The sequence below is a fragment of the Lytechinus variegatus genome, chromosome 4, assembly GCF_018143015.1.
Source record: "Lytechinus variegatus isolate NC3 chromosome 4, Lvar_3.0, whole genome shotgun sequence".
Taxonomy (NCBI): domain Eukaryota; kingdom Metazoa; phylum Echinodermata; class Echinoidea; order Temnopleuroida; family Toxopneustidae; genus Lytechinus; species Lytechinus variegatus.
The window spans coordinates 35,162,172-35,175,990 of NC_054743.1; the positions used below are offsets into that span (position 1 = coordinate 35,162,172).

The following is a 13,819-nucleotide window of genomic DNA, read 5'->3' on the forward strand; positions in this document are numbered from 1 at the left end:
ATCCACTCGTCAATGTAAGTGATCCCCTCGGGACGCTGTTATTTGTCTATGTAGTGTGCACACTAATCAGTCAACACAAATTACCCGGGGCGGGGGCTCGGGCAGGGGGGGGGGGGTAGGGAGACTTATGAATATAGCGCGGGCGCAATATCATACACACGATTATAGCTCAATGATTACAACAGCATGCCATTGTCCGGAGGCATTGTGCGTAAACTTTCAGTCACATGAAGTCGCTCTCCCATTAGCTTAACCCGGAGCTTAGAGCGCTTAATTTAATTTCAGTGAATGCCAGCAAGATCCCGCGTCTGCATGCAGTTACCTGGCGGTTTGTAAAAAAAGGTAAAAGATCTGGACCTGGTCGTAAGGATCGAGCTGAAATCATGAAATTTGACGATATTCTCGTAACTCTTGGGGAGTTTGGCCGTTACCAGAGGTACATCTATGTCCCCTTTTTCTTGCTGTCGATACCCAATGCGTTCCATGCGATATCTATCGTATTTCTCGCTGGATCGGCTGATCATTGGTGCAAGGTGAGTTTGGATTTTACTTGAACAGTTATATTTTATAGACTAGTCAGTGATGGCCATAGAGATATAGGCCTATACTAATAAATCTCTATTGTGATGGCGCATCTCCGCGCAACTATAGTGGTGTAAACACTGTAAATCCGGTTCGAGCAGGAGGGGGGGGGGGTGATATCACTATATTGACCTGAAAATTCAAAATTTTTGGGACATCCACAACAATTCTGCCATCTTTCAGTCAAAGGCCTATGACCGGCCGGGGCCTATGACATTTTAATGGCTAACATTGTATTGGTTTTGTTGTGATGTACGTACTCCGGCTTAGGGAGTTAGGCCTAAACTATTGTACTGATCTAAGTAAATAAATAATAAACAAATAAATAAATGACATTAAACATTTGTAGGGTGCTTTATACGGATGTTTCAAAGCGCACAGTCTAACGAAGTAATAGACTCTACAGTTAATATGCGAGCGGAGCGAGGAGTGAGCAAAATTTTCAGTTGTTGGCAGATAGGATGTCCAAAAAAACTTTCAAGGGTGTGGAATTAGGGGAGCAATGCGGCAAGCGAGTGTAGTAAGCGAGCATTAAAAAGTTGCACTTAAATAAGGGCAACTTTATCAATAACGAAAACTCTTGAAAAAATGAAGTAAAGTTGTCATATCAAAAAAGAGCAAATGAGTATATAAACAGTTGAGATTTGTTCAATGAAAATAAAAAAAGATTGCATTTTAGAATGCAATAAGACCAATTTATTAGCACTTTTACTGCTTTTATGTATCATTTGATGATTAAAAGATTATTGTTTCTGCCATGTTAGAGTGAATATGCGTGTGTGTGAGTGTGTATGTGGGGAGGGGTTGATTGTGCATGCCGTTCCCCTCTCCGAAAAAGAAGGGGGATATATTCCCCCCGCCCGCGGGATTTACGCCCGTGCATCTCCGTAACCACCCTAAGTAAGTATCGCGAACAGGGATATCTACTAGTTCTGATTCTGAAGGATATCGGCATATCCCTTTAAATGGCGAAATATTCATAGTATGTCCATGGACCCTTGTGGTAGGGTCCATGGTATGTCGTAGCTTTATAGCCCTAACGAATTTAACCAGTGGCATTATCACGTGGGACGGTGGGAGTGGAGGGGATGAGGGTGGGTGGGGTCGGGGATTGGGGTGAAATAAACTGAGGGCAAGGGTGGACAAAAGAATGTATCCTACATGTAAATTCAGTTACTGTGTATTTTTTTCGTCATTTTTCAAAGTTTCGGGGGGGGGGATACCTCCCATGCCCCCTTATCTTATTTCCGCCAGCTGTCAAGAACGCAATTCGATCTATAAATCAAGTGTGAACCTTCGCCCTTCCAAAAGCGTCGTCTGCCACGATGAACTAGCTGAATACTTGAACTGACAATATGAGGGTTGCGGGAACGGCGGCGGACATCACAGGGTCCAAGAACATGAATGTTGCGTATAATTTGTTTGAAAGATGGGGGGAGGATATTAAGAGCACTCCCCGTGTTTATACCAATGCCACCTGTCTTTGTTATAATATTGTCCAGGAATACTGATATATAGGCCTATCATTCAACCACAACAACTGGGCCCGAGATACATGAAGGCATTTGTCTGAACCGCGTTTTTTTTTACTTGAATAATTATGTTTCCAGTTCCTCACTGGAAATGACTACATGGTTCATTCGTGGATTCTACGTGTATAAAGCATCGGTCTCGAGCAAGACAATGGAGCATTAAAACTAGATGAGCTGTTATGAAAGTCCTAAGTACTCGAGCCTGTCCCGAGGCATGTAACGCCAGTGGGGTGCAGCTAGCCGCATGAATGTTGCCCCGAAGGCGCAGGTCAAATAATATTTCGCGCCCCAGCCTAAGGGGTTCATTTCCAATTGGTCGATTGCCAATTCGTCCAATTACCAACTCGTCTACTATAATTTGGTCTATCATCAGTTCGTTCACTATCCACATGGTCTAATTGCCATTTCTCCAATAACGGTTGGTTTAATTGCCATTTAGTCCATAGCCTACAGATTTGGTCTAATTGGATAAGTGTTAATTGCATGGGCATATTGAACGAAAAAAAAGTATTAGACCAACTGGTATTAGACGAAATGTGTAGAGACGAACTGGAGATAAGACGAAGTGATTATTGGACCAAATGGTTGTAAGACGAAATGCTGATGGACAGAATGGCATTTAACCAAATGAAGGTAGACCATATGGTGAATGGAGGAGTTAGCAGTCTATCGCCGAAGGGTGAATTACGAATTACTCCTTCATATTATATATACAAATTTACAACATGACGTGTGTAAATAATTTTCGAGATAAGAAGCTTGCGTTTATGAGTAGAATATATTTTTATCTTTTTATTTTAGCATAACGGCTGACTCGATCTAAGCGTTTAGAGACCGGTATAGAAATAACAGTTATATACATCTCCATGCTCTTGTCAAAGGAGTCCTGTTTTGCGTCGACGAGTGTTGTTTCGGTAAAAAAGGAGCTAAAATAATGAAGTTTGACGATATTCTCGTTACAACAGGGGAGTTTGGCCGTTACCAGTTATACAGCTATGCCATCTTTTTTCTTATTTCGATACCTGATGCGTTTCATGCTATAGGTATCATTTTTCTTGCTGGGTCGGCCGATCATTGGTGTTCGGTAAGTTATTGATAATTTTTCGGATTTATTTCTTATCAAAAAGTAAAATAAACTAGTCACGAAAGACGATAATGCCCCGCGACCTTGCCATTGCATGTACTATGCTTGCCATTCAATTCATTGCACTGATCCCCCTTTGAGTATAAAATAGCCCATCACAAGAGTCACATATGCTATTATGATCCATCCTTCCTTCTGCAAGTGGAAGTAGTTGAACAAAGATAGGACTTACTCGGAATCAAGGCCGGGGAGCGTTTCATGAAAGGACCTGCATGTCAGATGTTTTATCCATCGGGCCTTGTTTTATCCCACAGTTACCACAGTAACTAACAGTGCTTCTCAGCCAATCAAAATCGAGGAAAGTTGTCTGGGGCCCGTTGCAGAAATAGTTGCGTTTAAACGCAAGTCAAAAATCAATCGCAAGTCTAAAAAGCGCGCTGTTGATTGGTTGAAAATCAAGTTGCGCGTGATTTTTAGAGTTGCGTTTGATTGCAACTCTTTCTGCAACGGGCCCCAGATCTGACAACTTGTCGGATGAAAATGTTAATGAAACGTTCCTCAGTCTTGTGTAAATTACTTACTAGTATGCACGCCAAGCAATTATACAGTGCGTATAAAAAAAAGGTTACACTTTGGAAAAGCCCTGGGAATAAAAAAAAATATACGACTTGCGTGTATTTTTTTCACTTATAATCTTGGGTTTGGGTCTCATCTATCCAATGAAACTGAAAATTATGACAGAATGTTACACTTGAGTGAGTACTGTCCATTTTTGTAAAGCTCGCAGATATCTGTGCGCTCAGAAATGCTCGTTTTTCACGCTTTGTCAAGGAGAAAGGGCGAAATCAAACTTACTCTGCGAAACATTTCTCATACATTTCCCTCGCACTTTTAGTCAATTGAAATAGAATGGATACATTCAAGCATTTTGTAATAATTTTGCCACCCAAAATAAAATTTTAACATTTAGTAAGCACAATCTTTGCCCTTTTTTGTGCCAGCTGGATCTGAGGTAATTACTGAATCTGAGCAAATGTTTATATCAGACATCTCCAGCATTTTTTTCACTAAGTTTTTATCATTTAAAGTGGGTTTACATTTCATTTTTCATTTAATACTTGTTTCTCCACACTTTTTCCAAGCTTGACAATTATAAATGAAAATCAAGGCTAAGCCATTTCATGTAAATCACAACAAAGCAACCAACGCCTCGATGCCCTCGGTGTGTGTACGCGTTTGTGTGTGGGGGGGGGCACAATGCACTCCTCGAGGTGTTTTGGGCAAGGAAACAAGTTTTAAAGGTAAAAGATATCTTCAAAACAATTTTACTAGCTAAACTCCATGGGTTCTTAATGATCAAGGTAGGAAGGTCTACTTTTATTTGCACAAACATTTCAAAGTTTTGCGCAAATCATTTTTCACTAACTTTTCAAAAGTGGTGCTCACTCAAGCGGAAATATTTTTCGACAGTTATATCGTCATTTGCTTAAATGGATCTGTAGCAATGTTAAAATGTGGAAAAATGTTCAGGATATTACAAATATGCGATTTTACAGAATTTTTTCCAAGTGTAAACCTTTTTTTTGATACGCAGTATAGTAGTGTCAGACCGGGCTCCGTGACAAGCTTTGACATAATCAAGAACAACATGGCTAAATTAGCATAAACACTATAAAGACATAATGATAGAGATATATTTTCAATATAATATACCCAGAAATCCTCAAATTGGCAAACTTGGGATATGGAAAAAATATAGACCAGTGCGGAGGTAATAGAGGTATCCTTTGGAACACTGGGTTCAATTTGCTCGTGCTGGTTGAGTGGTTTAATCTGTTATTGTAAGTTAAAATTTTACTAGACAATAACGCATTTCGAAAATAAATATAAAAAGTTGGCTAATTGATCTGGCGGATTTGGCGGCTTGGAATAAAAACGAATTTGGCAATCAATATCGTTCGTAAAAGATGCAGAGAATCTGTTAGTAAATACTGATCTCTTCCTTCTTAATTGATGTTACTTAAAATATGACAATAAGGGAGGACATTGAAGTGTAAAACACACTACTTTTCATTTGCAAGTGAGCCAAGCGAGCGAGCAGAAAATTCAACTTTCTGCTATGAAGAAATTCTATAATGTGATTTGTATGGATAAGTGCGAGCGAGTGTAACATGTACTTTATCTTAATGTTAATGATTAAGAAATTATCATGTCTGTCCTGAAAAGTAGGAGGGATATATTTTCCTATCCCTCTTGATTTATACGCCCGTGCATCTATATTAGCATCCTTAGCTTAGGGTGTGATGAAAAAGGTCCTTGTAACGTGTTACAATGTACTACTTCACCCTTAAAACCATTGAAGTAAGTATAATTGATGAATTGTGGATTTTTTAGTCTACGGCAGCCATTTTGGGCGCCATCTTGGATTTTCTAGGTACCCTGAAGTGCTTATATTCACGCTAGCCTGTATCAACAAATTGTGCTGCCGCCTAGACCATTGGATGTGAACCAAGATAGGATTCTAGGGTGGATAATGTTGTATCCATTTTCAGTGAATGGCGGCCATCTTGGACGCCATCTTGAAAATAACCACTGTCCCGGGTGCGGATTCTAGTAGATTTTCAAAATGTTATTCCTGAGGTCAAATATTACCAAAACCGTTGAGAAACCATTCGTGGCAATTTGTCCCGGGTAAGGGTATTTTTATTCGTATATTGACCAGTCTCGCATGGCTCCTTGGTCTCCGGAGCAGGACAATAGCTCAAGTTTGAAAATCGATGCGCTATAAGTCCGCGTGAATAGCCGCGTGAATGCTGCTAGGGCTGAACTCATTCTTCGTAGACATATCTACAAAGTTGTGTAAATATTAATTTCATTCAAGTCGAGATAAGAAGCTGGTGTTTAGGAGTAGAACGTTTGTTTACGTTTTCGTATCGGGGTCTGACTACTGTAACGCTGTCGAGGTGTAGATATCATCACTGACTTTATGCTCTTGGTACTGGAGTCCTTCCTGCTTTGCGTCGACGAGTGTTGTTTTTGGTAAAAAAAAGGAGCTGTAATAATGAAGTTCGACGATATTCTCGTTACGACAGGGGAGTTTGGCCGTTACCAGTTCTACAACTATGCACTCTTTTTTCTTTTGTCGATACCTGTTGCAGTTCATGCTATATCTATCGTATTTCTCGCTGGGTCCGCCGATCATTGGTGCACGGTAAGTTTAATTGGATAACTTTCAGATCTATTTTCTTATCAAAAAGTAAAATAAATCAGTCACGAAAGACGATGTATGCTTGTCATTTAAATGGTCTGTTTAAAAATCAAATTCAAAGTATTAATTCCATTTGAATATATAGGGCCTAAAGCCAAATAAAGGGGGTGGGGTTTGAACACCTGTCACCTCCACCTGCGTATGCTGCTGGTTACCATAGTAACTAATAGTGCTTCTCAGCCAATCAAAATTGAGGAAAGTTGTCAGATCTGACAATTTGTCGGATGAAAATTTAATTCAAAGAATTCAAAACATAGCAGCTAGAATCACAGAGAGAGCTCCTGGGCCCTGTCTTACAAAGAGTTATGATTGATTTGATCAATTGAAACTATGGACGGCCAGCAACGTCAACATCTATTATGCATGTTTGTTCAAAATGTTTTCTAGCTATGATGTGTATTCGTATGCATTTATTGTTTTCTTGAAAATTCACTCTGCTTCTCTTTGCATACAAACGACATTATAAAAAAAATTTTGTAGAAAAAATTATGACACTGATGGATTTCCATAGAGTTACGATTGATCGGATCAATCATTTAAGCCAGTTCGTAGTTCCTTTCTGCGCATGATCAAAAGATTCTACGCATGATCAGAAGAAGGTCATTTGTACTAAAGTGACATGGCGTTTTAAAATCTAATGAGATAAGCACCAACTTTGATGTCTTGATTATTCATATATTCTTTTGAATTGTCGTTTTCATTTACATCCACAAAAAACGACAATACTTCCACGAACGACTGGTATTTCACAGTTTGCAAAGTACATTGTGCAACATTATAAGATATGCATTCAAAGAAGTTATGCAACAAATGCCTTCATTAAGTGTTCATTTGTGTGCTATTCTAGTCACCTGGTCTATTCAATTTCTTCATCCTATGTAAGGCAAGCTTACGTAATATCTTGCTTTGAAATCTGCCTATCATAATGAAAGAAATGAAAGGTCATTTGACCAAAATTGTCCATGAAGTAATTACGAACTGGTCTATTCTTTGTAAGACGGGGGCCCTGGTCTGACTTACAACTCGATCATCCCTCCTTCGTAACCTCCACTGGCTTCCAATTGACAAGCGGGTTCTCTTGAAAATCCTCCTCATCACCTATAATAATAATAATAACGTTTATTTACCCAGGGTAGCCACTTCAATCATAAGACTGCTCTTCCAGCGGGCCCTGCATAACATAATATGTTATTATTACCCTTCTCCAGTCTAAATGCTGAGCGCCAAGCAAGAAGGCAGAAGGTCCCATTTTTATAAGTCTTTGGTATATATGACTCGGCCGGGGATCGAACCCACGACCTCCCGTTCATGAGGCGGACGCTCTACCACTGAGCCATCATGCCCGGTATAACAGTATATAAGTCTCTTTCTGGTTCAAGCCCTTCATATCTTTCTGAACTCATCAACACCTACACTCTTCCCGACGTGCTCTCAGGCCACAGAATAAGCATTTTCTTCAGGTTCCTCGTTTTAAGACACAGTACTATGGCCATACTCCTTCACCTTCAATGCTGGAACTCTCTCCCGCTTGTCATTCGGAGTGCACCCATTATCCAGACCTTTAAGACTGCACTAAAAACGTACCTGTTTAAACATTGATTATGTCTTTGCTTTATAGATTTTATTTGCAATGTAATAATAAAGTTCCGAATTTGGAATATGTCAAAGAGTTATTGTATCATTAGATATGCTTTACCATATTAAATTGCATGATTTTATGCCATGCTGTATAATGATTGAATATTCATATTATAATCTATTATGACCATATGGTATATTATTAGTTGAGATATCTAATTCATGTATATACGAAGCGCATAGAGACGTCGTGTATTATGAAATGTATTAAGAAATATAATTTCATTATTATTATATAGTATTACATAGGTCATGTAGATTCGAATCAGTGATAGGTCAATACGCCATCACGTGACCATAGCTGCGAGGACCGCATTTGTTATATTCTAGGTTTTGACGTCACCTCAGGGAATATACCGCGTTGTATTTTCAATTGCGGCGTTATATCCACTAAGGTGACGTCACTCGCTGCATACAAGTTGCGCAACAAGGTAGTTGATGTACGCGCTAGTGTTAACGCGTCGATTGCATGAATAACGCGCTTAATGTATTAAAAAAAACTATTATGACGTAGATGGATCAGAGCAGTAGCAAGAATTTCGGATTTGAGCCAGATGATGAATACAATTTCTGATGGCGAATCCACATATACTATATAATATAACAGATATTGCCTGGTCTATCGTTTTAATAAATAACATTTCAACTCCCCTCCGAAGCTATATTTTTCCCTCGGGATAATATTTTCCCCTCAGCGCTGCGCGCTTCGGGCAAAATATATTCCCTTGGGAAAAATATAACTCCGTCGGGGAGAGGAAATGTTATATTCAAACTCTAGGTAGGCAATATTTATATACTAGTGTATGCAGACATACATGTAATGATAGAGATATATTTCTCTGGAATATACCCAGCAATCCTCAAATTGGCAAACTTAGGATATCGGAAAAAATATAGCGATACGGAGGTATAGAAGTATCATTTGAAACACTGGGTTCAATTTGCTCGTGCTGGTTGAGTGGTTCAATCTGGAATTTATTCAGTCGAAATTTTGCCAAACAATAATGCATTTCGACAATAAATATAAGGAATTTGATTAATTGTTCTGGCAGATATATGGCGGCTTGGCATTAAAACGGATTTGGTCAACAATATTGTAAAACATGCACAGAATTTCTTAGTAAATACTGATCTCTTCCTCTGACAATAAATGAACATGTAGTGGCTTAACCCCCCCCCGTGCACCCCCCCACCTCGAGTCACTGCCAATGCTAGGTTGACACCTACTTCCTTATTAACAAAAGCACGTAAAAGTGGAGTTTTTCACTGTATGTCAAAATTGCGAAAATCAGCAAATAGAATGGGTACACTTTTAACCCCCATTGTAAAAGTGGAATATTAGAGGCATTTAAAGGACAAGTCCGCCTCAACAAAAAGTTGATTTGAATCAAAAGAAAAAAAATCCAACAAGCATAACACTGAAAATTTCGTCAAAATCGGATGTAAAATAGGAAAGTTATGACATTTTAAAGTTTCGCTTAATTTCACAAAATAGTTATATGCACATCCGGGTCATTATGCAAATGGGGAAACTGATGACATCACTCACTCACTATTTCTTTTGTATTTTATTGCAAGACATGAAATATGAAATATTCTAATTTTCTCCTCATTGACCTATGAAACAATTTTTTATTTCTACCCGAACATGTAGAGTTAAAATTATTTAACATTTTACGGTTCAGTCAAGTTGGTCCTTCCTGTCAAATTTGTGAAAAAATGAAATATTGTATACTTCAAACAATAAAAAAACAAAATAATTAGTGAGTAAGGGACATCATCGATTTTCTCATTTGCACGTGACTGAATTGTGTATATTCCGTGAAAAATAAGCGAAACTTTAAGATGTCTTAACTTATATTTCATCCGATTTTGATGAAATTTTCAGCATTATGCTTGTCTTATTTTCCCCTATTTATTCAAATCAACATTTTTCTGAGGTGGACTTGACCTTTAAGGGTCAGGAAAATATGGTCCACTTTGAAAGTCCATGACCGAACATGTTGTCCACCGGGGGGGGGGGGGTTTTTTTGTCGAGAAGTTTTTTTTTGGGGGGGGGCAGAACCTTATCCTCATATCTCTAAATATCCTGCCGAGGAACCGTTCGGATACCTAAAAGCTTGCCTCGAATAAGTGTCGATTTATCATGAGACGCCTCTCGTTTTGTCTTTCAAAATAAATGAATAGGTCTGAGCTTCCGCGCTTCGCACAAGGTGAACACCGAATTTTTCCCATATTGCCTGCTCGTCATCTCGTATCTATAAGCTCCGTCATTCAGAAGACGTTATACTGGTTGAGAGTTTACCAAGGAAACCTGACATTTTCTCAAACTTCAATGGAAGGTCAGAGAGTGATGCCCCCCCTCTCCCTACCTCCCTCACCAACTTGTCTATATCGAGCGCGAAAGTGACCCACACACATTTTTCGTGTTCCCCCAAGACCGAACTGTTGACCTCTGACAAAATAATCTTTTGTGTTCTTGTATTTAGGGGTGATTGACCTACAAAACTTGCTCCGGCATTGTAATACCACAGGCCTAGGTCACTGCATGGTCATCTTACAATCGCTGAATTCATCCGTATACATGCGCATTACATTGACCCCTCTCCTCCATGTATTCCATTACCCTTTTGAATGTGCTTATTTAAAAAAAGTTAAGACAATTAAGTTCATTTTTTATTGATTTCTGCAACTTTTCCCCTTTTCCATCAACAAATTAACAAAGAAACTTCAATAAACAGAGTAGGACTACTATTTTTGACAAGCAAAACGATAAGCAAAGTCGAACTTAGTGGGACATATACAATGGTGCTAAAAAGTTTGTGTATACCCCATCTGAAAATGAGCAGATTTCAAGTGATCAAGTTTTGCCATGTTTTAGATATTTGATCGTGTGAAGTCAGGTGATAAAATCTTTAACTCAATCCCGGGGGCCACTTGCATTGACGAGTGGATACCATGCGCGACCCCCCCCCCCAACAAAAAAACCACGTAAAAAGGATGTCTTTTTCATGATAAAATAAGGGTGTGAAAAACACTAAAATAATGAAAAAGACAAAAATGTTTTATAAAGGATGTACTTTTTGCCTCAACTGTCAACACTACGTGTTTAGAGTCCGATTTGCGCGAGGTGTGAGGTGGGGCCGTACTAAATCCAATGATGTAGGTAAAGGTAGAACCGACGACCGAGGTCCGTGACATATAACAATGAAAATATTACATACTTGTTTCGGAGTTCAATTCAGGGAATACTTGCCAAGGGTATCGTTTTGCTTCCAATACTTGTTATTAATGGTAGGGTTTTACACGCTTAAGGGGTGCATTTTCAGAATATTGAAAATACGTGTTTTAGGGTGCTTTTAAAGACCCCATGGTTTGATTATTATTATTATTATATACGAGTATACTACAGACATAATGATAGAGATATATTTCTCTGGAAAATTCCCAGAAATCCTCAAATTGGCAAACTTAGGATATCGGGAAAAAAATATAGCGATGCGGACCCCATGGTATCAACTCGTCAATGGAAGTGCCCCCCCCCCCGGGCACTCGTTCAATACAGTTTCTTCCTCTGGGCTCCGTTGTTTCCAATCAACAGTCAGCATAAAGGAGTGCATTTTCTGATTAGGTTCACAAACTTTTTAGCACAACTTGATTAAACAAGGTTGCAGAGGTTACCATGCACTATAAAACATTATATTGACTGGATGACAACCCCGAAAAGCAGTTAAAAGTTTATATATCATATTTATTATCTTAATGTAAGAGTGCAGGAGCGTAAATGGGGGGGGGGGGGCTGAGGAAGGGGTAATGTATCCTATCTCGATTTACAAAACCTCAAAATGCATGGGGAATGCGTAAATTTGTTTACTGTATAGGATTATAAATCGTGTCTCATATTTAATTGATTTTATTTATTTTATTTTTTTTCTGCACTCAGCATAAATATGCAACATTACATCTAGTATAGGTGTAACAATTATGTTTTACAAAATAATTCAAGCAATAGTCATAGCAAAGCAATGAAAAATTAATATTAAAAAGAAGCAATATTCAATGAAAAGAAAATAACAGTTTAAACGAATGCAGGAGACCGTCATCGTGAGCGGTTAAGCTTGAAAATGATGGCGGCCTCGTAAAAATTTCATAGAAGTGAATTCATAGTTCAAAAGATACATATATGTTACATGTTAATTTTATGCCATCTATTTAATCTTTTATTCATGTTTTGTTACCAAGTATGGTGTATTTTCCTCATACTCCAAAAGGTATGCAGAGGGAACAACTGGGAGGTCTTTGTCGAAATTTGGTGACCGGAACGGCAGTTTCGCCCAAGTTTCAGAGCTGACGACAAAAACGCAAGTATATGTCGTTTGCCCAGAATCCAGGACTAGACTGCTTTTTTGATTCACCAGTTTTCGACAAAGACTTCTTGGTTGTTCTTGTCACGAAGGGCATTTGGCAATACATTTTTTATGTTCTTGAAAGCGTTCTGCGTCGCGATCAAAAACTCCTTTATCACAACCCGAACGAGAGGTTAATATGTTCAAATTGCATCGTTCGCGTTTTTTCGGAATGTTCCTGTCTTTGGTAAATTGCCAGTTCGTATTTTGCCAACTCGTCCACTCATCACATGGTCTTCCTTCATTTGTTCTATTGCCATTCCGTCCATCAACATTTCGTCTAACAACCATTTGGTCCAATAACCATTTGGTTCAGCCATCACTACGTCTAATCACCATTTCGTCTATGACGATTTCGTCTAATAAGCAGTTGGTCTAATATCCATTTCATTTTCGTTCATTTCGCCCTATTATCACGTAGTTTAATTAGACCAAATGGTATATGCCCCAAATGGCTATTGGACCAACTGGTTATTAGACTAAATGGTGAGTGGACGAGAAGGCAATTAGACCATGTGGATACTGGACGGACTGATGGTAGACCAAATGATAGTAGACGAGTTGGCAATAGTACAAATTGGCATTAGACCAATTGAAATTGAACCCTGTATTTTAATGTAACCACAAACTGACAAAGGGTGTCTCAGATTTTATTTAGGGCTTAGAAATGTCAGATAGATGAAACAAAAGATATGATGGCACGAACAAGCATAAGTTTGACTGAAATGTGGGCGTCGTGATCTAGTGGTTAAGACTCGAGACATTCAATCTCAGGGACGTGGGCTCGATTCCCAGCCATGGCGTATTTTCCTTCAGCAAGAAATTTATCCTAAATGTGCTGCACTCAACCCAGGTGAGGAAAATTATGGGTACCGGTAGGAAGTAATTCCTCAAAAAGTTGTGAGCAAATAAAAGGTGTGAGCAGCCGGAATTGGTAGACTAGATTAGCCGGGGTAATATACCTAAGGAGCGTCTTGAGCACCTAACAAGGTGGGTACGTGGGCGATATAAATCCTACATTATTATTCATTAATGTGATAGAGAGATAAATGGAGATGGAAATAGATATGAAACACTTCAATGGGGAGGGGGGGGGGGGGCTGGACAGTAAGATTGATTGAAAACAACGTCCCCTGTCTTTCTGGTAAAATTATTCAAGAAGGCGTCTCCCGTATAATGGCAATGAGTTCTATATTGTGGGCCCTGTTATACACCTAACTGATTTTCTTTTTGTGTGTGTGTGCAAATAACAACTCCTCTTGATAAATATTTTTCAATCGCTTTCCACTATATTATCTTTCAAAGAGAA

At 38.9% G+C, this 13,819-nt stretch overlaps 1 protein-coding gene across 2 annotated transcripts in view; it reads left to right on the forward strand.

Moving 5' to 3' along the window:
* Positions 1–236: 236 nt before the first annotated feature.
* LOC121413921 (organic cation transporter protein-like) overlaps positions 237–13,819 on the forward strand; it is a 34,975-nt gene continuing 21,392 nt past the window's right edge. Inside the window, exon 1 of one of the 2 annotated variants that reach the window (XM_041606926.1) lies at positions 237–533. In XM_041606926.1, the coding sequence (XP_041462860.1) occupies positions 384–533 (150 nt within the window). In that variant the 5' untranslated portion in view covers positions 237–383. Of the gene's footprint in view, positions 534–6,049; positions 6,410–13,819 lie in introns of those variants that run through there. The other variant, XM_041606925.1, reaches the window with a different exon arrangement.